Source organism: Talpa occidentalis, unplaced genomic scaffold, assembly GCF_014898055.3.
Source record: "Talpa occidentalis isolate TD23 unplaced genomic scaffold, MPIMG_talOcc4v2.1 talOcc4.6, whole genome shotgun sequence".
Taxonomy (NCBI): Eukaryota; Metazoa; Chordata; class Mammalia; order Eulipotyphla; family Talpidae; genus Talpa; species Talpa occidentalis.
The window spans coordinates 23,312,508-23,339,698 of record NW_023604972.1 but is presented as its reverse complement, the minus strand read 5'-3'; the positions used below and the strand labels follow the sequence as shown (position 1 = coordinate 23,339,698).

Here is a 27,191-nt window from a genome sequence, read left to right as displayed (position 1 = left end):
GGCCCACTCTCTGTTGCTCTGCCCTGTAATGCTGCAGAAGGGGCCATCAATTTGTGAGACTGGAGCATTCTGTCATTCTGCCTGACTTTTGGAACATCAAATCATTATTAGTCATGCCCAGAACAGGCCTTCTCACTACTAGCCACTGTTCTCAACAAAATTTTTAAACATAGAATTTTGGAGGTGGTTGGTGGTTCTTTACTTCCTGGATAAATTTCTTAAAATATGAAGCCTGCTCTGAGTTGCACACTTGACTTTGGCTCCTGCTTGGTCACTCTTGGACTGTACTCACTCTCCTCCCAGTCTCTTTACCCAACATATCTGGCAAATATCAACTAGTGTTGGTTAACTGTGGCCATAAAGAACTATCAGTGAGTAGTGACACTGAATGAATGTCTTCCAAAGACATTATTTAAATGTTTTGCCATAATGTTTTGTCATAATGTTTAAATTATTTGTCATTGATGATGACAAAGAAGGTGGTTAATGGTTGAATGCATGCTTTGTGCTATAATTACTTCTAGTGTTCTAGTGTAATTCATTTAACCCTATCACTAACCCTGATTTTAGTGTTATTATCATCCCTATTTTATAGAGTGAAAACTGAGATTAAGAAATTCATCCAGGGTCAAGGTGCCAGTACTTAAATTAAAATTTTAACCCAGGCAGTCTGCATCCAGAGATCTTGTTCTTAACAAGGGTACTATTCATTAAACAAAGTACCAGGCCAGCAACAGTTTTGAAAGCAGAATCATACAAACAAAACAATGATTATTATTATTACGGAAAGAGGAAAAAGATGTATTTGGGGGACTAAATAAAAGAATCCTGTGAATTGTGCTTAGAATGGATCGGTGATTTTGCATCACTGGTTATACCAATGTTCAGCAGGATTGATGGCAGCAGAATGCTAACTAATCATACTACATATGCTTGAACAGTACTTTACAGCTTACAAAGTCCTTTCAAACTGACATTTCAGTTGATCTGACTCCAGTTCCAGTATGGGAGCACACCCTTCGCCTCAACCTCTTGAGTGTAAAAGGCTTATTGACCAGGGGTTCTGGATTTCAATCTCAGGCAGATTCTCTGGAGTAAAATACAAGCATTTATGCAAATGGCCATGCCAATTTGCAATGCCAATTTGAGTAGAGAGAATCTGGTGCCTAATGCACCATGTGAGTGCAGCAGCCAGGCTACAAACTCCCTGGAGTGTTTCTTTTTAGGCTAAACGCCCAGTGTGGCAGGGTTTGTTTCAAGTGATTTCAATTTAGATATAGGAAGTTAAAAAAAGGGGGTGAAGAAAGCTTTCCTTCTCATTGGCCACTTAAAGACTTTCCCTGCACACTTGGGAAAAAAAGAAAAAAAAAAAAAACAAGGCCGAAATGACTGGTTTTCCACATAGCTTGAACCCTGTAAATTCAGAGCTTCAAGGCAGACTCAGAGACAGAGAAAAAAATAACACAAGTCCGTGGCTGGCACTATTGGTCTTGTAATAACAAATAATAAGTACAAGGTAACTATGAAGGATTGTATTCACAGGGGTATAGCTAAGCTGATACTTAAATAACTTTATATGTGCTTATGCTTTTCTGTTGAAAGATCTTAAGGACTTAAGATCTTAAGCCTATTGTGAAGTTTCTGTAATTTCAATAATTACCATTCTGAGTGGCTAGTACACCAGGCACACTAACTTTCTACAGATTTGTACGATAGGAATTCTGATGCCCACTTTGCAGAGGAGAACACTGAGGTTTTCTAGATCCAGTCATGTGAATTTAGTCAAATACATTTAAGGGGTTGACCCAGGGAGTCTAGTTAATATTCACACAGAGGTTTGGTGCTTTTCATTCTTCCAAGTCATTTATAGATGAGTTATTTTGGGAAGAAGGGACCATTCTATGGGCATAGGTCACTGCTTTTCTCAGAAGGAAATCCATCCAACAGGAAGTGAGAAATGCAAAGCCCCACCTCCACCCTGGCAACCCTGTCCAGCCTCATCTTAACCAGGTAAGGCTAGCATTGTAGAAGAGATATGGGCTCAAGGCAGGTGAGTGGGAAGAAAAAACTCGTGTCTCCAAGTTTCTAAGGCTCATGTATTTCAAAGGGAATGAGATAATGATTTAAACTAAGGGCAGAGTTGGTATTTTCTTTCACTCTCTTTCACTTGGCAACACTCAAGCAACTAGCTCAGACTGGCAGGCAGTCTGTTCTATTGAAAGAAAGTGGGTTCTCCAGAAAAGCCTGTTAGGCCTCCTGGGAATGCCACGGGCAACACCAGAAACCTCTGTTCACCCAGGGTGCCAGGAGGGCAGCTACAAACATAGTCACAAAGGCTCATGCAAGTTGTATGTATGCTGGTCCTTTCTTTCAAAGGGTCTGCTCCACAACCATCAATGACACAGCATCTGCTAAGGAGGGATACTCAAGATACGTGTTTGGCACTCAGCTGCATCTGCTCTTCCTCTAAAGATTTCTAAAATATCTATTGTTCCTTGGAGGGTTTTTTCCTTCTGTAATTAATTACTATGTGGTTGAGAAGATCCATAGACTAGCAGAAAATAGTGAGTGCTGAAACATATGAAAACAATTAGAAAAGAAGTACAATCACGTGAAACCTATAATTCAGTTCAAAAAAAAGTTTACTTCTCCAATGGGAAACACCAAGTAAAAGAACGCAAATCTCCATGGCATTTTAATTCAGGGGAAGTGAATCTCAGTTCTTATTTTATCCTCTTAAAAACCAGAAATCTTGGCTTCTTTGGCAGCGTCTCATATTTTGGGGGTAATTAAGCTAACTTAATCATAAAATACAACAGAAGAAAAAGTAGTCTTATATACTTTTTTACTTTAATGGAAACTCTAGTAAATATTAAACTCCACCCATTTACTAAGAAGTCCTACTTTCTGTCCCTTGATGCTAAGATAATGTCCTAGTGTAACATTGGACAGGAAGCTTGGGACTTCTAGACTTCTATATTCATGTGAAAGTGGAATAATGTGCACCTCTGCTCCCTTTTTATGTACTGTATTAAAAATAATATGAGGTGGCATTTGAGAAAACTTGGGGAAGAACAATAACAACAAAAGCAGTCTATCAAAGAAAAGCCTTGTTCTTCATCTGCAAGCCCCTTCCCGGGACCATACCACTATGCACACTCATCTCTACAGACTTCCAGCTACAAAATGGGCCACAGGAGGTATCAGGCACCTCTTGTTGGGTTTGAAGATGTGGGGGCCAGAACTGGCTGTCAAAGCCAGGAGACTGAAAAAGCTAAAATCTTTTAGCAGACATCAGCATATTTAAATGTTTTCACTTTCAATTTTCCCGATACCAAGAATTCTTTTCTTCCTCATGCATTTCAATCCAGATAAGCTATTTTCTGCCACATTAATAGCAGGATCCAAATGTAGATCGACTTACAGTGACTCTCAACGGGGTTGTGGACTGTAAAAAGTTAAGTGACAAAGACAGACATGGCGGGTTAGTGGCATGGTATGCATAAAACCTTTATGTGAGCTAGCAGCTGAAAAATCTGTCTAACAAATGAATTCTGGGTGTTGGGAGCAGCTGTGTAATGTTGCTGTCAGAAATCTTCTTTGGGAGAAGGTATAATTGTCCTGAAACCAACTTGAAATACTAAACCAGAAGATCTAAAATCCTTGCTCTCTTGGATACACTAAAGGTGATCTGGAGGTTCCTGAAAAAATTAAAATAGAGCTCCATATGATCTGGAAATCCCACTTCTGGGTATTTATCCAAGATAATTGGAGTCAGGATCCCAAAGAGATATTAGAACTTTCACAAAAGCCAAGATAGGAAGCGACCTAAGTGACCATTGACAGATGAGTGAAGAAAGAAATTGTAGCAGGTACATAAAATGTGGCATATTATTCAGCCTTAAAAAAAGAAGGAAGTGTTGCAGTATGTGGCAACACGGATGAACCACGATGACATTGTGCTAAGTGAAATAAAACAGGAGAAAAAATACAAATGATTCTGCTTGCATGAGTACCTAAAAGAACCAAATGTATAGAATAAAAGAATAGTATGGTGGTTGCCATGGACTTCAAAAGGGGAAAATGGGGTTAATAATCAATTCCCTATTAAGTTTCAATGAAGCAGGATGAAGAAATTCTAGAGACCCAGTTTTTAACACTGAATCTGTATTTTTTATGCGTGCATCTATCTATATATATATAACAACATGCCACACATAACGTATATATTATATATCACATATAACACATATATGGATATATATAACAATATATATCCCATATAACATATATATGGATATATATATATATAACATATATATGGATATATAAAAATACCGTATTATACAATTAAAATCTGTTTGGAACATAGCTTGCATGATAAATGTTCTTACCACAATAAAATTTTTTTAAAAAGAAAAAAATGGCAAAGATTGTGAGGCAATTTACAGACATAATATGATATTTAACCATATTACTAATCAAAAAATCAATTTTTAAAATGATATGCTTTTAACCAAGCAGATTGACATATTTTGAAAATAATAAAACAGGAAAAAATAAAGATGGGGTTGTTGGTGAATTTTTCCTTAAAGACTTCACAGATGTGATAAAAATGATGGTATGTATGTCAAGGATATCAAAATTAATTTTTTTTGTAAATTCATACTCATCTCCTTCACTTACTACCTACTCCTACTGAATGCTAGGCTTGAAGACAGAGCAGGAAAAGACTGAAAAGTGGTAGATAGTAAGGGAATATTACTTATTTTAGTATTCTCAGCATCTAGCCTGGTCTCTGATATAAGATGTTCAAGTGATGTTGACAAGGTCTCTGAACCAAAATTTAAGACTACCTGCATTTGTTTTTGTTCTCAAGAGTCTGTGACATAACGCTTCATTATTTCAGAAAACCAGAAAGCTGCTTGTAACATAAGCACGATTTTATAATAGAGTTCTCTGGAAACACATACATGTTTAGGCTAGACACACTTATCTGTGGGATACCACAGACAGGAAGAAGTATATCCTTGGTTTTTTATAAAAAACTTATAAAAAGCTACTCTAGGACTAAATCTATATGTCAATGCTGAAACTGCCAGTTAGGACTAGCCCATAGAAGTAACCACATGTGGAGTTATATAGAGCAATGGAAAATGTTCTGGTAAACGTGTGGGAGGCAGATGTATGGCTGTAGCCAAAACATTTGAATCTGCTCCTCTGGTCAGAGGTAATCAGCTTGGCGACCAGCAACTCTCTAACTATCAGTGAGCCTCAGTTTACTCCTTTTCAAAGTGGGTATGACAGTTGCCTTTTCAGATTAAATGGAATAGCAAATGGCTAAGCTATTTCAATTGTCAAATTGTAATGAATTTCAATTTGTCAAATCAATTTTGGTCTCACTCTTATTTGTAGCATCTTTGTGGTTATTATGTGACAAAACTGTAGAACTATGGTTTTCTGTGACTATAATTTGAAGCCATGGGGACTATGTTCTAGTGCCTTTGTTACAATTAAAGAAAGTTATGCCATTGTTTGTTTTTGACTCGATAGGCTTTAGAAGACAAATCAAATAAACCCATTCTTGCTACTTCCTTGAGACAAAGATAGTAGGTGGTTTTTGTAAGACAGCCTCTTTTTTCTACAGAATGCTCCCCATTTCAAAGGAACTATTTCCTAATGATGTGTAAAGTAAGATAAGAGCCATTTAGGAGTAGTGTGAAAGTTAACAAGCCACAAACAATTGAAAAATAAAATGTTATTTCTCAGTAAATCCTGCAGCCCACAAATCACTAACCACAAAAACCTGACAAGGTCTAATCAAGCAGCAAAAAGCTCACTCTTTTCCTCTATTTAAATAACCAAGTACTTAGCAGGGACATGCCCTATGGCACAGACTAGTGGCTATTTCTATTTGCATGGAGTAGGGATTGATGGTGCAATGGGAAAAGCAGAAAGTGAGAAAACAAGATGGAAACTCCAACATGCCAGACAAATTCCAAACTCCCAGACATGCACAAAGCCAGCCAGCCAGTTGTCAGCCTGCAGTGCTAACCTGGCAAAGCGTTGTGCAGCTGGCATGACCTTGATTCCAGCTTGCTCTAGCCTTCTGAGCTTTTGGATTTCAGCAGCATCTTTTTCTTCAGATTTGGGAGCTGATGCCACCACAGCCTGCTCCGGAGGGGACTGCTCCTTACCACTGCCAGTGAGTAATTCTAACCCACCATCAGAAGGCTTCCCACCAGGATCCATTTGGCCGACCGTGTCCTCTTCCCAAGGAGACCCCACGTCACTTCCCTCTTCCTCTATTGTTTCAGGATAGCTAGTGAGTTGGACGATATGATTTACCAAACTAACAAACTGGGCTGGGGAGTTGATCGCATGTTACCTCCCAGTCATTCTGATATTATTTTCCACTTAAAAAAAAGTCACAGCATGTAATACATGACACTTGAAATGTGAAGAAAATGAAATGCAGCCATTTGCCAATTAACACAATACACCATATCTCGATATTGATTAAGAGCTATGGCAAAATTAATATTGAAAGGCAAAAAACCTTTTTTTGCGGAAAGTAAAATTACATTTTTTAAATAATTAAAACTTTTAACAAATTGTTTATTCAATGGAAAATAATATATAATAAAGATGGACAATTAGAAATGACCAGACAGCCTCAGGGTAGTTTTGCTAAAAGGATTAGACGAGACTGTAGGTTTCTTTTATTGGACCACAAGATTCTTCAAGGCAAGGACCTTATTATTATCTTATTATTGGGTTCCTAGTGTTTAAAAGGCAGACCCAAATGTGTAGTAGGTGCTCAAATACATGCAGAATGAGTGAGTGAATGAATACAAAGACATAATCAGATTAGGGGACATACTATTTGTTTCTCAGAGATGAGAAATTCAATTTGTCTTCCATTTATTATGTGTACTTCTATGTGGAATTGTGAAGCATGTTCCATGGATTCCTTAGATGCTGGAACGCCTATCTAGTTTGCCCCTGGATCAAAGTCTGTCTATGTAGGGGCTAACATTATCCGCACCTGATCTTACAGGGGCAGGAGTTGGGCAGTCTCCACAGAAGGACACAGATGACAGCTTTGTCCTCAATGTCCTGTCAATTGAACTGGTTTGAATCACCTGCTTCTTAATTCTATTTTACTAACCCACTGAAGAGTGTCAAGTCCATGCCCACATGGGTAGACATTTTAAATTTAATTAAATGATTGTTCTTATAACAGATGATGAAGTCAATGTGTTGTTTTTCTGAATTATTAATTTATAATACAATTTTGCTGTAATGCTTCATTTTCACAGATATAACCAACACAAATAATGGTAATGGAAAATTCAGCAGGAGCTATTTCTTGAACTATGATTCTGTACAACTGTTTAGAGTCAAAAATAAATTGGAGGAATTCAAGTGGGTAAAATTGTTGATTGTGTACTATGTGCCAGGCACTATTCTAGATTCACTCAGAAGCTTATTATTCTGTCATGACAATCTTTCTCCAACGATAGGACCTGCCCAACTCGATTTGGAATCTCACTTCAAAGTCCTAAAATGGTTCTTGGAGCACATTTGTGTCCTGGAGCTTTGGTTCCTGGACCACTGATGGTCCCGTCGGGTGGGAGCAGGGTAGCTCCGGGCTTACCTGAAGGGCCTGTCCCCACCCAGGGGGGACGTGGCAGTACTCCAGCTCTTCCGATATTCCTCTCGCTCCACTTTCTTCTTTCTCAGAGGAGCAGGGACGTAAGCCGTCTGATTACTCTTGTTCGGGAGGTACTGGTTAAAAGGCACTGCTGATTTCGGCTCACCATGGGAAGTCCGCCTCGCAGACATGTCATCCTTCTTCACATCTGGCAGCTTCCGGTGTGGCAAGTCCGATTCAGAGTCACTTCCTCTCCCTGGAGATGAAAACATGGGTGCTGAAAGTGTGTGCTGGGCTAGCAGAGAAGCTCCCCATGGCAAGTCCACAGTACTAGGGATGTGGTTAAATCTGTGGGTTCCAGGGATTCCTTCCTTGTATTATTCACTTAACAAATCTGAAGTACCAGTCTAAATTAGTTTGCTCTGGGAAAAACTCTCTACTCCAATCAAGAAAAAAAAATCAAATTAGAAAAATAGAGGCAAATCTAACTGTATCTGAGAATTACAATTAGTAACACATTTGCAACAGAAGTGTATGTCTACTCTGCCGTGATTCTGGAACTCTCTAAAGAAAAAAAAAACACAAAGTAAGCAACGGAATTTTTACTGAGCACCTGTTATTGCATGTCTAATACTGTTAGATATTCTGAAAATCAAGAATTATGAAGACTTTTGTCTTTGTGGTACCTTCAACTAACCCACAAAACACCTGGAGAATATTAGTTATAATCAAGATGCACAGAAAGTATAAGAACAATAGGAATTCAAAAAAGTGGCTGGTTTGGATTATAACACAGGGCTTGCCTTCCAGGAAGTGGTTTGAGTTATAATAAATGCATATTCCTCTACATGGGAGCCTTCCTGGTACCCATAGCTGGAGACAATTTTTTTCTTCCTGTAACCTATGGCCCAAAGATCCATTCTTTTCTTCTGGAGCATTAACCTTCATACCTTATATACTGAGAACAAGGAATTTATAACATTCACATGTTACAGACAATGCAGAGGAATTCAATGCTACCCACATCAGTCTTGTGTTGGTGTAAGGGCAGGAATGGGCACGGGGCAGGTTTTCTATGATCCCAGCAGACGGGGTAAGGGAGGAGAAGAGTCCTGGAGCCCTCCGTGGCTTTTGCAGGCTTTTATTGGGATATTTACCAGGTACACAGCAGGCAGGGGGTGCCAGGGGGCTGGTCTGCCAACCTCCCAGCCCCCAACAAGTCTTCACTCTTTCTGGGCTGGGCGCTTCAGCCTTCTCTCACATTCTCGCTGCTTCTCTGCTTGGTTCTGCTTCTGCTGCTTCTTCTCTGCTTCTCCGCTTCTGCTGGCGTCCCCACGCTGCCGCCCTTAAAAGCCCAGTCTTAGCCCAGGTGAATCCCATCTACCTATGCCCACACCCTACTCCAGGTGCCCGCCATCAGGCAAGCATTTGGGACCTCAGGGTTCCGTCATCTATCCTAATTGTGGGAGGGCAGAAAAGCCTGATACTTTTACCTTGCCCTACAGTTGGGCAATCACCCCACTAATTATATTGTACCCTGGTGTTCCAAGTCTCATCTCACTAAATTTCTAAGATCCTTTAGGAGGAAGCTGTCATTAAAATAAACACTATCTTAGGTAGTCACCATTTTAATGCTGGTTAAAATTTCTTTTTTTTTTTTGTGGGACCCTCGCCAGTGGCCGGGGATCAAACTGGCGCTGCAGAGGCTGCGGACAGCCTCACAACCCAGTGCTCAACCGCCGCGCCACCAGGGGAAGCCCTGGTTAAAATTTCTTAATCAAGGAAAGTGTTTTTAAGTTATCCAACCCCAGTGAGGGTAGAAATTTTGCCTCTTTACACTTGTGAGAAGAGCTTTAAATTAAGAGTCAAGAGACGAGGCAGCCTAGCAGAGTGAGTAGTGTGCAGGGTTAAGTCAGATCCACTTCATCTTGATCTCTGCCACTGTAGGGTAAGTGAAAAGTTATCAGGATTTCCCACCCTCCCGCCATTAGCATTAATGATAGATTCCTGTGGTCCTACATGCATGCCTGATGGCGGGCACCTGGAGTAGGATGTGGGCATGCATTAGTGGGTGCACCTGGGCCGGGAGACTGGCCTTATAAGGGTGATGTCATGGGGACACCAGCAGAACAAGAAGAGAAAACAGCAGTAGTAGAAGAAACTGCAACGGCAGCAGAAGCAGCATCAGAGAAGAGCCTGGGAGAGAATGGTAGAGCACCCAGAAAGAGTGAAGATTCGCTGGGGGCTGGGAGGCCTGTCAGTCTCCTGGCCCCTACCCCGGTTCCCCTGCCTGCCATGTACCTGGATGCTGCACTACAAATGGTGCGAAAAGCTCAATGAAAGCCTGAAAAGCCACCGAGGGCTCCAGCACTCTCCTTTACCCATCTGCCCGGATCATGGAGATCCTGCTCTGTGCCTTGCTGGCACTATAGCCACTTACTACCTCTGAGACTTTGCAGTTGTTACCTCCCCATTAAGTCTGACTTACTCAGTGTGTAAAATAGGGATGATAATAATACCACCTAGTTCATAAGGTTGTCAGGAAGATCAGATGTATATCAAAGTATTGTTATCTTACTTGGTGCAGAGTGAGTGCCTAATTCACGCTGACTACACTGGATGGCATGGGGTAGCTCTGGGTCTACCATAGAGAGCTGTGGGCTCTGAGGCTTGTCTCAAACATGCTCATCTGTCCTTTTCTGTAAAAACAGGACTGAAGTGATTTTTCCTGGAAATTAACTGATTTAAATGACTTTTGAAAGACTGTAAAAGTTAAAAGCATTGATCATACACAAGCTGACCATTGTTGCAGATGAAATATTCAGCTAATGAATTATTCATGTCACTGGCTTTTAGTCTTTCTTCTGAAATTTTGACCATTTCATTACTTGTCAGTTCTTTGCTTCATAACTTAGCTCCTTCCCCATCCTCTCTCTTAGCAAGGATATCTGTCGGTGCCACGTGAAACAGTTAGCACTCCGTGTGAACTGCTTTATAAACATGAATTCTACTTTACCTTGCCCAAACTTTGCTTTTTGATTTGATATTTCCACCATTTTATAAAGGTAGAAACAGCTCAGAGAGACAGAAAGAGCCCCTTCTGCACCGCTGGCTAGTAATAGCTAGTAATTCTGTTCTCCAAACTCACAGCCTAGAGTTCCTTCCTCTATGTCATATTTCTCTTGGAAAATTGTCCTCTGCTTAAAGCATCCTGATAAGGGGAAGCACTCACTCGTTGAATGAATGAAAGAAAAAAAAAAGGATCCTTTAATCAACTATGAAGGCTTAGACTTAGACTTGTTTCAATTCTAAAATCCTATTATCTATGAACCTTACGTGTGTACAGTATCTAAAAATATATTATCCATAACAGACTGAGGAAAAGTCTCAAAATATATTGTTTAAAACATCAACAGACTACCCTCTCCTGTTCCCCCTCCCATTACTCTGAGTTGCTGAGAATCTTCAACAGACATTTTAAGTTTGCAAATATCCCAAGGCAGACTGGCTCAGTAGAGAGAGTTCAGCATTCTGCATTTGGAGACCAGGATCTAATTTTAATGCCATCATCTACTAGCTATGTAGCTCCAGAAAACATAAACCTTCTGTATCTCAGGGATCTCATCAGAAACATGGATATGATAACACAGTTCTTGTAGGTTGGCATGAGTATTAAATGAGAAAGCACTCAGGAAGTGGCGGGTTTGGCATTCTCTCTGCGAAGTTGGCACTCTTTTATCTAACTTAGGGACTTCAAAGGATTTTGACTTCATGTCTTCCTGAAATTATGGAAATACACTAGGGTGGCTTCTCTATTTATGTCCAGTTAGGAAAATACAACAGAGCACGAGATTCTGCTTTTCCATGGGGCTACAATTCTTTCCCAGCAACTAGGGATCTTATTTTTTTTTAATCTGTCTTTGCCATACATACCTCCAAACCACCTCTAGTACATTAATTTTTCTCACTCCTTTTTTTCTCCCTTAACTCATCTTCTATACAAATGATGAGCATTCCGTTAATAAAATGCATCATTCATATAAATATGTTCTTAATTTTAAAATACCTAAATAGAAGATTTTGTATTTCCTCCTCTATGAACCCCACCACGTGGTCTCAGAAGAACGCTGGGGAAGATGAGGGAGGAAGTGGGCATCTATCTAGCAAGTCAGATTGACTCTAACAACTCTGGGGACCCACAGCATCCCACCCAGGCAGCTCTCATGTCCAAGCATATGTGTGGCTCTTGACTGTCCCTCTAGATGGGTCTGTGAGTTTTAATAAACTTCTCCATATTGACCCAAGATGGAGCTGGAGAATTTCATGGTGAGACTTTTCCTATTGATTATAGGATTAGGAAGTATACTTTAAGTATATTTTAAGACTTTTAAAAAGTTCTAGCTTTGAAAGGGTTTATGAGGAGGAGCAATCTTCTTGGTTAGCATCATTTAAAAAACTGTACCATAGTTTCTAATGAAATCCAACATCTATTTGGATGAATTTATGCTACATTTCTTATGTAGATAAAAATTTGTTTTTCTTTAAAAACCTCATTAGGTCTTGATTAGTTTACAAAAACATAAGCCTGAAGGTATCGGGCTGATTGGTGGGATCTGTGCATAAGATGCTCTTTCCTAGATGCTGTTTTGTGAAGCTCAATTTCATGTTATTCTTTAGATGGAAAAACATTTATAAAAGACTCCAGCTTATCAATCTTAATTACTGCAAACTAAATTTGTGCCTCAGCACATATTAGTACAATATTAGTAATCACCATCTTAAATCCCTTCAAGATGTAGCTCATTATAAACTCTGAACCCCTGGAAACTGGTGACAAAATAAAGGACTGATATTTCCAGCTATAAAAAGCCATGATGGGGCCTCCCCGGTGGCGCAGCGGTTGAGCGCTGGGTTGCGAAGCTGCCCGCGGCCTCTGCGGCGCCGGTTCGATCCCCAGCTGCTCCCCGGCCACCGGAGGAGGGTCCCACATGGCGCGCAGACCTCTCCTGCCGCCCGCTGCTCCCCTCAGCAGTGTACTTCGGTCCTTCTGCCTGCTCTGCTCCCCGCTCTGGCTCTGGTGAATTCTCTCACCCTCCCGCGCTTCTGACTGTACCCAGTGCATGTATAAACAAAAACAAACAAATAAATAAAGAAAGAAAGAAAACATGCCTCTATATAAAAAAAAAAAAAAAAGCCATGATGAAAGAAATAATTTTTTAAAAAAACAATCAAAACAATATGGATGAAAGAGTCTGGTGAAGATACCTTTTATAAAAGTAAATGTATCTTTTGGTTATGTTAAATCTCAAGTAGATAATGCACTGGCATTTTAACTTCTAATACTGTGGGTGGTACTTAAGATGTCATAAAATTTTAGAAGTGTTTCTCAATTAGCTCACAATGCACCGTGGAATTCCTTAGGAGTCACAGACTACATGGCCTCCAGGCTAATTTATTTGTTGGTAAGTTTAAGTACTAAACAAAAGTCATTCTAGAATTTTAAAATATCTATTAGTCAAAGACAAAGAAGTGTGGATAGGTTAAGCATAAGGATAGAAGTTACAGACTCACCGTTTTCAGGTTAACATTGTTACACCAATTACTGACAGTGAATTTTGTCACTTGCAATATTAGGATAATTACTTAACTTCCCTAAGGTTTATCTGTAAAATGTGATCAAGAAGGTGTGTCCTCATCTGTGTGGGAAGACTAGGTGAGGTTTTCTCAAGGATCTGTGCTAATGTCTAGATGAGATACTAAGTATTGAGTATTAATTAGTTCTGGACATCAAATATACATAGAATTGTATAGGTGGAAGAGCTCTTTTAAAAGATCATTTTCATCTCAGCAAGCAGGTCATCTGTTCCATGCTTATGATACCTGACCGAAGACTATAGAAATATTATCCATCGAATAATACATTCAACAAAAATGGAAATAAACAAAAAGCTCCACACCAGCCATAGTGTCTTTTAGAAAGTTTATACGTGCAGAGCCAAACCATCTTCCCTTAAAAAGAACAAAGGTTCAATATAAGTAAGGTTAACAGCTTCTGGATATATGTATTACATCTATCTTAGGCTGCCTGACTACACACTGTTTAAAGAAACAATCATTCCTTACAGGTGATCTAAAATCCACAGGATTTATACTGAACCCAGTCTCCAAACAGTCTGGACATGCAGTATCCACTGATGGCCCCCTGCATGACACACGTGAATGTCAGGTGCCCTAAGCACGAAACAGATGGCCACAAACATGCTAATTAGTACATAGGACATAGAGCGCTTCCGGTTTGCTGGAAGTTGATCCATTTTCACTTCCACAGTGTGATACTCAAACATTTCCCATCCTCCTACTCAGTGCAGTTTATGAACTAATATAAACCTTTGACACACTTTATGAGCTAATGGTCTGCACAGTGTCTTGATTTACTGAGACTAAGGAGGAATGATGTAACACATTTTCCAGTAGAGAGATATTCATGGGGCTAACATTCAAACAAACTGCTGGCGAAGCCAATCAAAATGCTTAAGGCCATGAAAAAACAACATTAAAAACATTTTTCTTCTACCATTTAGAGCTACCAGGTTTCAGCAAGGTGGATGGGGAGCCTGTCTTCCTAGAGCCAACCCCTCTGCCAGTGACAAGGAAAACCTTGTTAATGCTTAATTCTAAGACAGGCAGTTTGTTAAGGCTTCAACCTACCATCGCTGCTCCCTCGGAGGACTACATCTGGAGAAGGTGTCTGCCGGGAACGGGAGCCAAAGGAATCCAAGCTGTCGAAGGAATCATCTCTGCCGTGTCGTGGAGGAGAGAGGGAGTCGCTGCGCTCTGAGTCCCAGCAGTCGATGTAGCCACTGTCGCGAATACTCCGTTTAGGACTGTCAATATCATCAGTCTCCTGTGCAAAAAGAAATCGAAAGGATTTCAGACATTACAGCAGCAGAGGCAGAAACTCCATCCACTCTCAGGAAATCCCGACTCCAGCAGTCTCCAAAAAGTTCTGCATCCTACCCCCAGGATGGAAATGTTATGGTAACCAGTTACTGGCTCAATTATCATCTACAAGTTAACATTTCATGCTTCTACCCTCCCTGTGCAACTTTCCCAATCAGGAAATCACGCACATTAAAAAAAAATTCCTCCAGTAATTCATTCTCTGCAAAATTTGGGAATGAAAAATAACAGATAGTAAAGTTTGGATTCTCAAGAATACAGTGAGAGATGAAAACAAAAATGAAAAGCTAAACCTTCACCTTGACCAGCCTTTCAGAATCCATAACGGCATGTCTGTCCTGGGACAGAATCCCTCACAGTCTGTGATTGCTCCTGTGGATGCGAGCTCACAAATGCACGCAGCTGAATCAGCTCCGTAAAACCCAGGAGCAGCGTGCTTCCATCTCCTACTACCTTGAAGGGAAATTCCTGCTCTGAAAGGGAGCTGTCTTTCTGAGGCAAAAAGTCTAAAAAAAAGAAGTAATGAAAAATATGCAAAATGCTTTTCCTGATGCCTCAGAAGAATCCAGGCACGGCTCACTCTCAGCCAGCTCTTGGCGCTGGGGGAGCTGAAAGCACTTGTGGCTGACCCACATGTTCGGAGCAGTGAGAACAATGGCTCTCTTTGACAGCCTGTGATTATAAATTCTTTCCAGCACAAGCAGCACATACTAAAACACTGAAACTCCAGCAGAAGAAAGGTCAGTCAAAGCCATCCTCACCCTCACGTTATAATAAAAGCCTTGTTCCCGCCAGTGTCTTAGCATTAATGACAATAGTCCAGCCTGATGAAAACAAAAATAACCCCAGTCACTCAAAGATAAACCTCAATTTAATCTCCCCCCAGACGGTCGCTGAAAATCAGGGCTCAGGAGGACACTGGCTGAGAGGCATGTTCTCTGGGGAGACTGGAATGTCACACTGTGGATTTCCTGGGGTGCTCAGCAGGGTCCCCTCCATGTTTCCAATAGAAAGGAAAAATAAATAAATACCCTTCATGTTAACAATTTTAGAAACTGTCTAAACTGACTAATATGCCCTCTGGAGACAATGCCTTTGTAGGAAGAGCCTTTGCGGGCTGCTTTTATCAATTATATCCAGATTCTCTGACACACTTCCCTGTGGGAGGCAATTTGGGGGATGGAGTGGCTGTATTTCAAAAGGCACACACAGGTTTTGCATCTGGAGAATGGAGAGGGAGACAGTAGAAAGGCAAGGTTGAGAGGAGTGCTCTGCAATCTATACCCCCGACCTCCAGGGCCTGACTAAGCACCCCTGAAGAAGACATGTCAAATGGCCTGGTGAGAATAGCCCTCAGGACTCTCCAGAGGGTGGCAGACATTCCAGTTATGAAAATTAGGGTAGTTTATTTGTAGGTCAAGAGTTAACCAGGACTCAAACAAAAGCCAGGCCTGAAGTTGGAAAAGGAAGAACTTATGACTAACTAAAAATTGCTCTAAATTGGATATGGTTTTATATTTTTAATTTCTTTGGAAATGCAAGTAATTATCTAGGATTTTTCTCCACTGAGATTAGGGTAAAAGGCCCAAAAGTGAAACTACTTTTATTGAACATTTACTATAATGCCTGATACTTTTTGTATGAGATATTATTTAAACTCACGACTTTCTAAGGATGTGGTTAGCACTGCTCCTATTTCACAGAAAAGTGAACAATCAGAGAGGTTATGTAACATGATTGGGGTCACACAGCAAGCACAAAGGCGTGACTGTCTCCAAATCCCAAATTGTGAAACCTGACAACTTTGGTGCAGTTATGGTAGCCACCATCAGCATCATTTCTTCCAACTACTAGACACTCACTGTGTCATGAGTGATACTAATCTGGATAATGTCCCTTTGCTAAATGCTATTTATAATGAAATCATCAAAAATAAAAATTGCAAAAGAGGGGCAGTTTAGGGTAGGTTAAGAACATGGTGTAGGAAGCCCAACTGACTGGGTTTATTAGATCCTGACTCTACTCCTTGTCATCTATGGGAACTTAGGCAAACTCTCAATTTTCTCATCTGTAAAATGGAGCTAGAGGTAGTATCTACCTGACAGGATTGCTGGGAAGATTAAGCATATTAAAATATAGAAAGCATTCAAAGAACTGCTTGAAGCATAAATACTTACAAGTGTTAACTACAGTTATAATTACTACTGTATATTCATTTTTGTATGTAAAGAATATATAAACCATACAAAATATATAAATGCAGTTAAGGACAAAATCTTATATGCACACTGATACTCTTCTATCCATTTATATGCCATAACTAGATACCTTGGGCCTAATTTCCCATCAGGGAGGACAGATACTCAGGAAAGTGGGCTACTGGTCATATCTAGAAATGACACAATTTTATGAACTGTTGGTGCAGCATTGCAAAAGCCCCAGAAACGCCCCCTCCCCTCAAAGACCCAACTGTCTTCCCCACCCTTACCTTACAAACCACAGGCTAACAGAAAGGAAGAAAGAGAAAGTCAACATGTTTCTTGGATCGTGCGTTGCTTTCTTAGAGCTAGTTACGGGAAAGACAAACAGAGTGGCTGTTCAGTTCACCACTGTGTAGAAGCCAAGAATAAAACTTCCCATCAAGCAAGAACTGGAAGTTGAACGGATAGCCAGCTTGAAAGTGAAAACCATGCCACCCATGGTCATCCTTGGCTAAGCTGGTCACTTGTCTTGGAACCTCATGGTGAAGCAAGAGGCTGGTTCTTTAGCCAGAAATAAAGATTTGGACATCAGCTGAATGAATGATTTCATTGGATTTCCTCAAGTCATGTCAAGTTAAGCTTTTGGGGAAAGCAGAAGATATAAACCGACACAAAGGCTAGCACAGTTTCTGGGGGCCTGGTTATGTTGTCTGTGCTTGCATCTAGAAGCAGGAGTATTCTGTCTTCCACCGAGAACTCTCAGGCAGGGCGATAAGACTCAAGTCTGTCCATTGTGCTAATTGCTAGTTGTTCCAGTACGAGTGTGCTAATGCATGGAGTGAGAACTACTAGCTCCTGTTACATTTTGGGATTATTTAACTCATCTGTTCTCTTCTTATCCCCCTTTGTCAGAGATAATGAGAACCAGCTAGGGTTGGTGGATGACTTATGGTATCTGAGAAACTCCAGATGCCTCTGTTTTACCACTCAACATTTTCTGCTTCTTTGTGATTTATATGGTGACTAAATCCTATTCTGCGGTGTTTTAGGGTTCTACTCTTTTAGCCTAATCACCCATCTCCATTTGCTATACTCTGGTTAGGGAAGTTAATCATCTCACAGATACTTACTGAGCATCTGCTAACCGCTGGGCACCAACATAGCAGTGGGTCAGAGAATTTTGTAAAATCAGTAAATCCCCAGTCCTCAGTGGCTTTATGCTCCAGTAGAGAAGACAAAAAATAAGCAGGAAAGCTTATGCATAAATACAAAGGGGAATGCATATCATGAACAAATGAGGCGGGTCAAGGGGTGAGAAGATGATGGAAGTGGCTGTTTTAGCCACAGGCCTTGCATTTGTTTGCTTGTCATGCTCCATCTTTTTCATTCCTTTGTTCAGGTAACACCCTTTAACTCCCATGGTACGCTCTGCCTCTGCCTACTGTCACAATGGCTGGCTCAGGAATAGACCAGCGCTGGATCAGAGTGCGGCCTCAGGATTTTACTGCTGGGCCCAGGAGAAAGCATTCTTTTCCTTTTCAGAGCAAAGAGCTACAAGCAGGTAATCCTGGGGATAGTGTTAGCCATGTTTCCTGCTCTGAGGGAATTCTTGCCTGTAGGAGGGGAGAGTGAATTCAGGAGAGCAAGAAGAGATGAGAGAAAAATATGAAGAGGAAGAACCTAGACTATTGATTTTCTGGGTCCAGTCCCTGAGATTTTTACTCCCCATGTTTTTTTCCTTCAATCTCAGTATTCTCCTAGTAATTCCCTTTTGTTCCGCTTAAGTGTCCCCTTCTTTGGGAAACTTTCCTAACATATCTAGGCTCAGCAAAAGGCCATGGTCACTTGCTTTTCTTGTTTATAGCAATAGCAACCTATTGTGAATACCTACTATGTATTGGACACGCAAGCTAAGGGCTCTACACTGTTATTCTTATTATATAACTTAACAAATTGCATTTAAAGTTGAAAATCTTTATGCATGTTTCCCCCCAGAAAAATGAATATCTAAAAATTCTGAATAGTCTTCCTTGTGAAAGAAAAAAAAATTCATTTCAAATTCATTTCAGCCTATATGTATGGGAAAGAGATTATATTGTTTCTCTCAATATTTGTTCTCCATTTCTTCTCCAGTAAAAAAAAAAAATACCACTTTTAGCTGAAATAAAGTCCACCTTTCCCAAGTCTTTCCGTGCAGCGAGGTATGGATGTGGGACCAAGTTCAGGTCAATAGAATGTAAGCAAAGAGTTGTTATATGACCTTCCTGAAGTGTGTTTATTTTTATTTATTTATTTTATTTATGTATTTTTAAAGATTTATTTATTTATGCTTACAAGAACTGGGGTATAGGACAAGGGGTAAAAGGATTCACCAGAGACACAGTGGGGAGCAGAACAGATAGACTGACTGACATACACTGCTGAGAGGAGCAGAGCAGGCGAGACAGGAGAGGTCTGCTGCACCATGTGGGTTAGCTCCTTGGCCAGGGATCAAACTCATGCTGCAGTGGCTGGTGCTAGCTGAATAGTGCTGAGCCCTCAACCCCTATGCCACCAGGGAGGCCCCTGAAGTGTGTTTTAAAGGGAGGGCATAAGTATTTCTTTCCCATCATCTTTCCTTGTTCCTGATTCTAATGTAGACATGATGGTTAAAGCTTGTACAGCTATATTGGACAAGGAGGTGAGAGGGCAGGCCATGGATAGTGGACAAAAAGATAGAAGGAGCATGGGATGCTGGTAATCAAAGAACACCCACCAGCCTGGACTGCTCACATCCAGATCTCATTTATATGAATAGGATTCAATCTTATTTAAGGCACTGTTACAGTTTATTGTATTTTCTATCTGAACCTAAACCCAACTGGTAAAATGAAATAATACATATTAAAGATAAGCTAATGTTTTCAGGTGTTGGACAGATCTGTGAAGTTCAGGTCAATTACTCTCTTTTTTTATATAGTGACAAGGCAATGCCACAGCTGGCCATTTTAGTTAAGCCATATTCTCTCCAGTGATACAAATGACTCCCTTGTGACCTGTGATATTGAGTACATTAAAAAAAAATTTACAGCTATTCATAACCACAGATCTTTTTAAGGCAGTTGAGTTTAAATAGCATGGGAAAATAGGAGAATTGAGTAACTAAAAGCTGTGCAGACACAGAGGAACTGGACCAGTGGTAAGAATTATCAATAATGAGAATAAATCAGATTCCAAGAGAACCTTCCAGCAGAGGAACTATAAGACAGACCTTTTAAACAGTCTTTAGAAAGATACCCATCTATAATTATTCAAATTCCAAGTAATAGAAAAACAAGAAATATTTGTATTTTACAAATCCCAACTAGAAGTTCCTTTATGCTTTTCTCTACAGAGAGAGTTAAAGGAAAAATAAAAGACGAAGAAATAATGTGCTGTATTAGAGTGGGTATGTTAATTTTATTTTAAAAGTAATTTTGCTTAAAGGACTTTCTTTGCTTTACAGCCAATATGAAAGCTTTGCTATTTATAAATACATGAGCCAGACTAGCTAGCCAAATGTAAAGAAATATGAGGACTATCAGCATTAATTTAAGGAAAGAAGAATAGATGATTTAAAGGTTGGAGAAAATTCTTCTTTTAGTATTAAAAGAAAAATTGTAAAGCACTAAATGTCTCTCAGTCAGGTCTCATTAATATATTCATTTGCATAGTTGAGAAATTCGGAAGAGCCAGGCCTCAATTATTTCTAGTGATTAAAATGAGCCTTACTACTTCACTAAGGTTGGTTGGGTAGGGCATCTCCTGGGTTGTATGGCATCTCTGTGCTTTAGATAAGGGAATGTAGATTGCTCAATCTTATAAAAGCAATGCATAGGCAGGAATACAGAGAACACCTTACTGTTGCTTTGACAAATTCCCCCATTAGGTCAGTCTGCCCCATAAGCAAATAAATAAACAAAGCTTCGAATATTGTAAAAAACATTTTCCAAATTTCCAGATCACTCAAGTACAATGACCATAAAACGCACATTTTAGAAAAGAATGCTTCTCATTTTTCAGAGCCTGTCCAGGGTGGATGCCCAGGCAAGAACTTGGCTGATGTTACCTCACCCACACCAAGAAGGCTCTGATAGGGAAGGAAAATGACCTTTCAGACAAAAGTGCAAAGCAAGTCTTCATTTATGTATAATACTGTATTGTTGAAGTCAGGCATTATTCTCCCAAGAAAACAAGCACTGAGCAGTTTGGCATAGAAAGCTCATTACCAACAGATTGAATTCGCTCTTTTGGAATGAAAGTTGGATATGGATCAGATCTCCCATTCTCCAAAAGGCATATAAGTTCAGTTAGGCATGGGATACATGAGGTGAAGACATTGGCAAGACAAGTGGTTGTTTCCCGTTTCCTTGAGTGCATGACATCTTTGGGTAATTCTTACAAAATTGTGATTTTTTTTTTAAGGAAGCCACATTATCTCATGTAAGTCTCAGGTATTCACTGTTGAGAATCAACATGTAAACATACTACATTAAGTTCCCCACTAAAAGTTCCCTGGTGGCGCAAGGGGTTAAGTCTCAGCCCTATGAAGATATTGGCAGCCACTGCAGCATGAGTTCAATCCCCGGCCAGGGAGCTAACTCACATGGCGTAGCAGACTTCTCCTGTCGCCCCGCTGCTCCCCTCAGCAGTGTATTTCAGTAGATCTGTCTGTTCTGCTCCCCACTCTGTCTCTGGTGAATCCTCTCACCCCCCAGCCACACCTCTGGCCTACATCCTAGCTCTTGTATGCATAAATAAATAAAATAAATCTTTAAAAGTCCAGTTCTATTCTTTACCATTCCATTGTCCCTTTTCCCACGGTTTATCTCCTTCTGCCCACTTGTTATGATCTTAAAAACAAGCAAGTTGCTTTTTCATCACTTCTCTAAACATCAATGTGACAAAAAGCAAAGCCAAGTTACCTTTCTCATCTGAGCCAGCAAGCCTTCGAACTCCTTCAGGTTCAGCGTTGTTCCACTGTAGGATGCACAGCTATTTGCTGCTTTTCCCAGCCAGTAAATGGTAACTAAGACCTGTGAAGCAAAACCATGCCCAGAACAGAATTTTCCTTCAAGAATTACTTTCAAATGAGAAATCAATAATGTTCTACTAACAGAAAAACAGGAAAGAAAGAATATGCAACATTGATTTACCAAAACCACCACCCATGAGTTATCCATTAAATATAAAATCATTTTAATTAGAACCCAATGCTCTATCAGTCAGCACAAACATGATTCAGTAGTTAAAATAAGATGCTGGTTTTGGAAAAAGTTCAATTGTGAGATATTGATCTATAAGAAAGAAGAAAAAATATATTTTCCAAAATTATTTTCATGCAATGAAGGTTTGAAAGTTGGGAAGCAAAAATTTTCTAAAACCTTGGAATCTTTACTCAATGAGCAATGAAATAGATTGTCAATTCCTTTTGAAAGAGGGGCTCCAGGCTTATAATTCCCAATTCTGGGCACAGAGCTTCTGTGAAGAGCAATACCAAATTCCCAAAAATGCCATAAAGGTTAATTAGCAGTTCCTAGCACCAGATCAACACAATATATTGATTTCAAATCAGCAGCAAGCAATGTAATGAAGAATACCATCTGAAGATACCATGCTGTGAGGTACAGTTAGATTTCTATTAATCTGAGGCAGGAAATTAATAGCCTAGAAAAGGTTGCTACCAATTAAACAACCTTGGAAGTTTAAGAATGTCTATGAATATTCAATGGTCTGAAGCTACAGTCCTAAATTAATTTGGCTCTCTTTTTACAAAGCATCTGTCCATAAAAGCAAATGTTATTAATGTTGATGCTCCCATAAATCTAGCAGGGACTGGCTGCAGACAAGCTCCTTAAAACTGAGTTATGGAGACCAGAAGCCTATAGAAAAGCTAAGACTTTTATTTTACTTTCATATTTGGTCTTATTGTTTCAATCAGATTGGGAAGTACTTATTGCATCTCCCTTTGCTTACTAGGCCAGAAAATGCTTTGGACAAGGTGATAGGATTCCAGATGGCAACAGGCCCAAAATATGGTTATGAGTATCTGTGTTATGATGTGATTTAATTTTCTACCTCTGTGGGAAAATGTTACTTGAGGAATCCTTCAAAATTTCCAGAAAGTCTTTTTTCAACTGATGGCTTACAAATACATTCCAGAGAACAGACAATTCCAAATGTTAGGACATTAACTAGGACCATTTAATGATGAATGTATGCCAAGAATGAGGCTGTCTTGAAAGTGTAATAGGAGAAGGGAAGACAGAACAGTGCTGTGTTTTAAATGAGAGATTTTCAGATTTCTCAAAATTGTATGATGAAAATGTGTGTATTCTTGGTTTTATAGTGGAAGAAAAAGAAGATAAGCATGAGAATGCCAGCCATATTAATAACATCCTGGATTTTAAATAATCAGGTTGCAGGTCACAGTCAATGTTCAAATTTAATAAATGTTCAACAGCCATTTATTAAAATCCTCAATTTAAATTTAAAAAAGGCCTTAAAAAACTTGTCCTCTGAAAATAGCCACTAATTTCAAAAAGTTGATTTGGGTAAGTACTAATAAACACTAGAAAGATTAAGAGGAAAACAAAAGACAAAGAGGGTAGCCCACAACAGTTAACATTTCATGTTATGCTGATTTGCCCCTAAAATTATTTGCCCCACTGCTTAATTTGATTCTCCCATCTGTGCCTACAATTGTAAAGGAGCTAATGTGAGGGCTGAGAAACATCATCTTGTGTTTAAAATACCGAACCACAGAGTACAAGTTTTCATTTGTTTATTTCTGGGCTGAACACGTATCTAATTAAAGAGACCCTCCCAAGCTACCACTTTTATTTCTTCACAGTCATTAATTATTCTATCAGAGGCATATATATATTTGTTTTCTAAGAACGACTCTTTCCAGTAAGACATATGAGAGACATTGAATTTAGGAGTTAAATTTTACATGTGAATCATGAAAGTCAGAAGGAATAAGTTTGGAAAATGAAGTTAAAGCACTTACATTTCTCAGCTTCCGAGTGTAATCAAGGCTCCTAGAAAGGAAAAGAAAGTTTATTAGGAGAGCAGTTTCTTCACATGATCTTCCCTTAAGCTCCTCTAACATATACTTGAAGTTAGTGAAGACAATGAAAGCAGAAGACTATTGTGTTTTTAAGAATTATGATTTGTGGGCCTCCCCGGTGGTGCAGCAGTTGAGCGCTGGGTTGCAAAGCTGCCTGCAGCCTCTGCAGCACCAGTTCGATCCCCGGCCGCTGGGTGAGGGTCCCACATGGCGCGCAGACCTCTCCTGCTGCCCACTGCCCGCTGCTCCCCTCGGCAGTGTACTTCATCAGTCTGCCTGCTCTGCTCCCCGCTCTGGCTCTGGTGAATTCTCTTACCCTCTCGCGCTTCTGACTGTACCCAGTGCTTGTATAAATAAATAAACAAATCTTTAAAAAAACAAACAAACTATGATTTGTGATTTTAGGTACTAAGTGACATTATTTAGCAAGCAAGATATAGAAGGACAAGGTGGGATTAGAGCTCTACAGTACACCATGAGAAGAAGAAAGCCTTGTAACATCTGGAAAATGAAGAATTCCATTTAAAACTGGGACTGTTTATATTTGTATCCTCAAAGCTATAACTGTTAAAGCAAAACTTGCCTTGATTACAGACCACTGTCAAATTGAAATCTGACTGCTCTTCCAAAATCTCTTCTTCACAGAAGCACTTTTATCAAAGGCCTGAAACCTTACTTAATTAAATAGACCTGAAAAATATATGTGCAAGAGGCAATACTATCCAAATATTTGTTCTTTTCTGCTGTGGACATAATTTAGTGTTGGGGATTAACCATAAACAGGAAAATATGCATGTTATGTTCAAATGTACACATGTACATTATATATATATATATAGCTCTTTTTATAAATTATCTCCCCATAAATGTTTATTCTCAAACTATAAACAAAAAAAGCTACTTGGTAGTACTTTCTAAACATTCATATTGTGAAAAATAAAAATTTCTCCCAAATTATCCCTAAGTTTCTTTAACATGTCAACAAATAAATACTAGGAAAAAGAAACACTGTGTTTTTATTTCCTATAGTAACTTTAGTTGGGGGCAGAAGGAGAGGAGAGGAGTAGAGAAAGAATATGTCTACTGCATAAACCAGTCAAGAATTCCTTTTGGTATTAGACCCCAATTATTTCACAGCTGTACATTCTGATCTAAAGTACCTATTAATGAATAGATGCAGAATTTTAAGTCAATTAAGATTTCAGGGAACAGAAAACAATGTAATAAATATATACTAAGGAGATAAACCCACTGACATCAACAGGCACTTGAATGGACAGAAGCCTATGTCTAGTTTGGATTTGATTAAGAAAACGTTTTCGTGTTTCCCACTTTTAATATAAAAAATGATGTGATTATCTGCTTCAATATTTGCTAAGGTTTATATATGTATACATACATATGTATATTTTACATCAACAAAAACCCCAAATGAAAACAAAAACAAATCTACAAAAGACTTAAAATTTTAATGAAAAATAAGAACAGGAAACACGAAAACTTCTCCTGCATTGACTTCTATTGTTTATTGATTAAAACTGTGATGCAGTTCTAAAAGTCAAATTTGGCACACAGTAGGAGCTCACAACATATTTGCTGAATGACTTCACATAACAATCAGTAATGTGGAAATGCTTCCATATATTTCAGAGACATACTCAGGTGCCATCCAAAGCCTTTCCTCACTTTCATCCAGTTGTTCGGTGTTCCTGGAATCACACTTGCTGCACACCCTCTGGGTTATGCTTTCATTTCCCAACAAAGTTATGTGGCTCCCATTACAGGTAGAGTTCACAAATTATACATGCTGTAATTATTTCCAGGTTTTTCTTCCCTTTGCTCCCTTCTAGTCTACTCAAGTTACTTCTCCAAAAAAAAAAAAAGTAAGAAAAATTACCTACAGTACTATAGTAAAGCCTAAACTAAAAATGACTTTATAAAAGATAATTTCAAAAAAGCACCAAAATTTCCTCTGTGGGATCTACCCCTATATCTTAGTACTTCTGCTATTAATTGGTGTCAGTGGGGTGTTCTCCAACTCTGTTAATGTTCTGCCTAACACTCAGAGGGTAAAGTAGAGAAATACAGCATTTCTACTTTAACTGGCCATAGCCATAAAATCTACAGATGTTATAAATGTCCCCTACCCAGTGCTAAATTAAACCAGTAGCATCTATAAGGACACTGTGAAACAGCTCATTCCATACTCCATTCCTCCTTAAAATTAGAAGTGGTTTTAGAAAGCAGGAGCCTTAAATGAATTTATGTAATTTTAATATAAGTTTTTTGTTTTTCTAGGTATTCATACAGTGAAGTAATATTTCCAAGTACTTCATTCTACAATGCTGTGGACACTCCCTCACCACACTTGTCCTGGCTCATGGCAAGTCTACCACATCTGCTCCTTTTTCTTTTTATACATCAGGTTTGTTTCTCTTCCCCAGTCTTTCCACCTGCTCTTCCTGAATGCCTGCAGATCTCTAAATGGTTGCTTTTTGCTTCCCACCCATGTCTCAGCCCTCAGCTGAGAGGCTGCCAGTTTAGGGACATGAGGTTTTTGTTGAGATATACTTGATACATAAAACAACCTGTGTCTCTCCCAAAGATGAGTGGATCAAGATGTGGTATATATACTCAGTGATCAGAAAATAAAATCAGAAAATATAACTCAGTGATCAGAAAATATAAACTCGTGCCATTTGCAGCAACATGGAGCTGGAAGGGATTATGCTAAGTGAAATAAGCCAACAAAAGACTGTGGCAGAGGACTATGGGTGCTTTGGTGGTAGGAGAGCTACAGTGACCACAATTATGGGGAGAAATCCAACATCATCAAAATATTAACAAAGATGTAAAACAATGGTACTTCATTAATTAAAAAAGATGTGTTGAATGAATGAACAATGATAGCATCATGGGGGAAGGTGATAGAGAAGTAATGCCAAAGAAAATAATAATGCTCGATAAAGGACAAAAGGGAAGAAAATGAGAAGAAATGCAAAAGGGAGAGGCTGGGAAGACAATATAAAGAAGAGCAGGGAAGCACAGGGGAGAAGAAATAGAGAAAAGAAGCAGAAAGATAAAGAGAAGGGACCGAGAAAAGAAGAGGAAAGCAGAAGGTGGTACAGGGATTTAGAAGTGATTGTGTCTGATAGGTGTCATTTTCCCTTTAATGTACTTTTTCTGCCTTTGACTTAAAGTCTCCTTAGAAGTTGGCTGAACTTTTGCTAGAATTATATGTGAGAGAACATTCTGCCTAACTCTGTTTTGTAGATGAACACAG

At 39.3% G+C, this 27,191-nt stretch overlaps 1 protein-coding gene and 1 long non-coding RNA gene across 7 annotated transcripts in view; one reads left to right on the top strand and one right to left on the bottom strand.

Annotated features, from left to right (window-relative positions):
• Positions 1-15,215, bottom strand: part of LIMCH1 (LIM and calponin homology domains 1) — a 79,381-nt gene extending 64,166 nt beyond the window's left edge. For all 6 annotated transcript variants that reach the window (XM_037530275.2, XM_037530277.2, XM_037530279.2 and 3 more), the window contains exons 1-3: positions 14,917-15,215; positions 14,366-14,561; positions 7,661-7,913 (exon numbers count right to left, since the gene is read on the bottom strand). In XM_037530275.2, the coding sequence (XP_037386172.1) occupies positions 7,661-7,913; positions 14,366-14,561; positions 14,917-14,940 (473 nt within the window). In that variant the 5' untranslated portion in view covers positions 14,941-15,215. The remainder of the gene's footprint in view (positions 1-7,660; positions 7,914-14,365; positions 14,562-14,916) is intronic.
• Positions 13,073-26,574, top strand: LOC119261057 (uncharacterized). The gene is made up of 3 exons (XR_005128896.2): positions 13,073-13,119; positions 18,218-18,379; positions 26,207-26,574. It is a non-coding gene; the product is annotated as an uncharacterized LOC119261057 (long non-coding RNA).
• Positions 26,575-27,191: the final 617 nt, after the last annotated feature.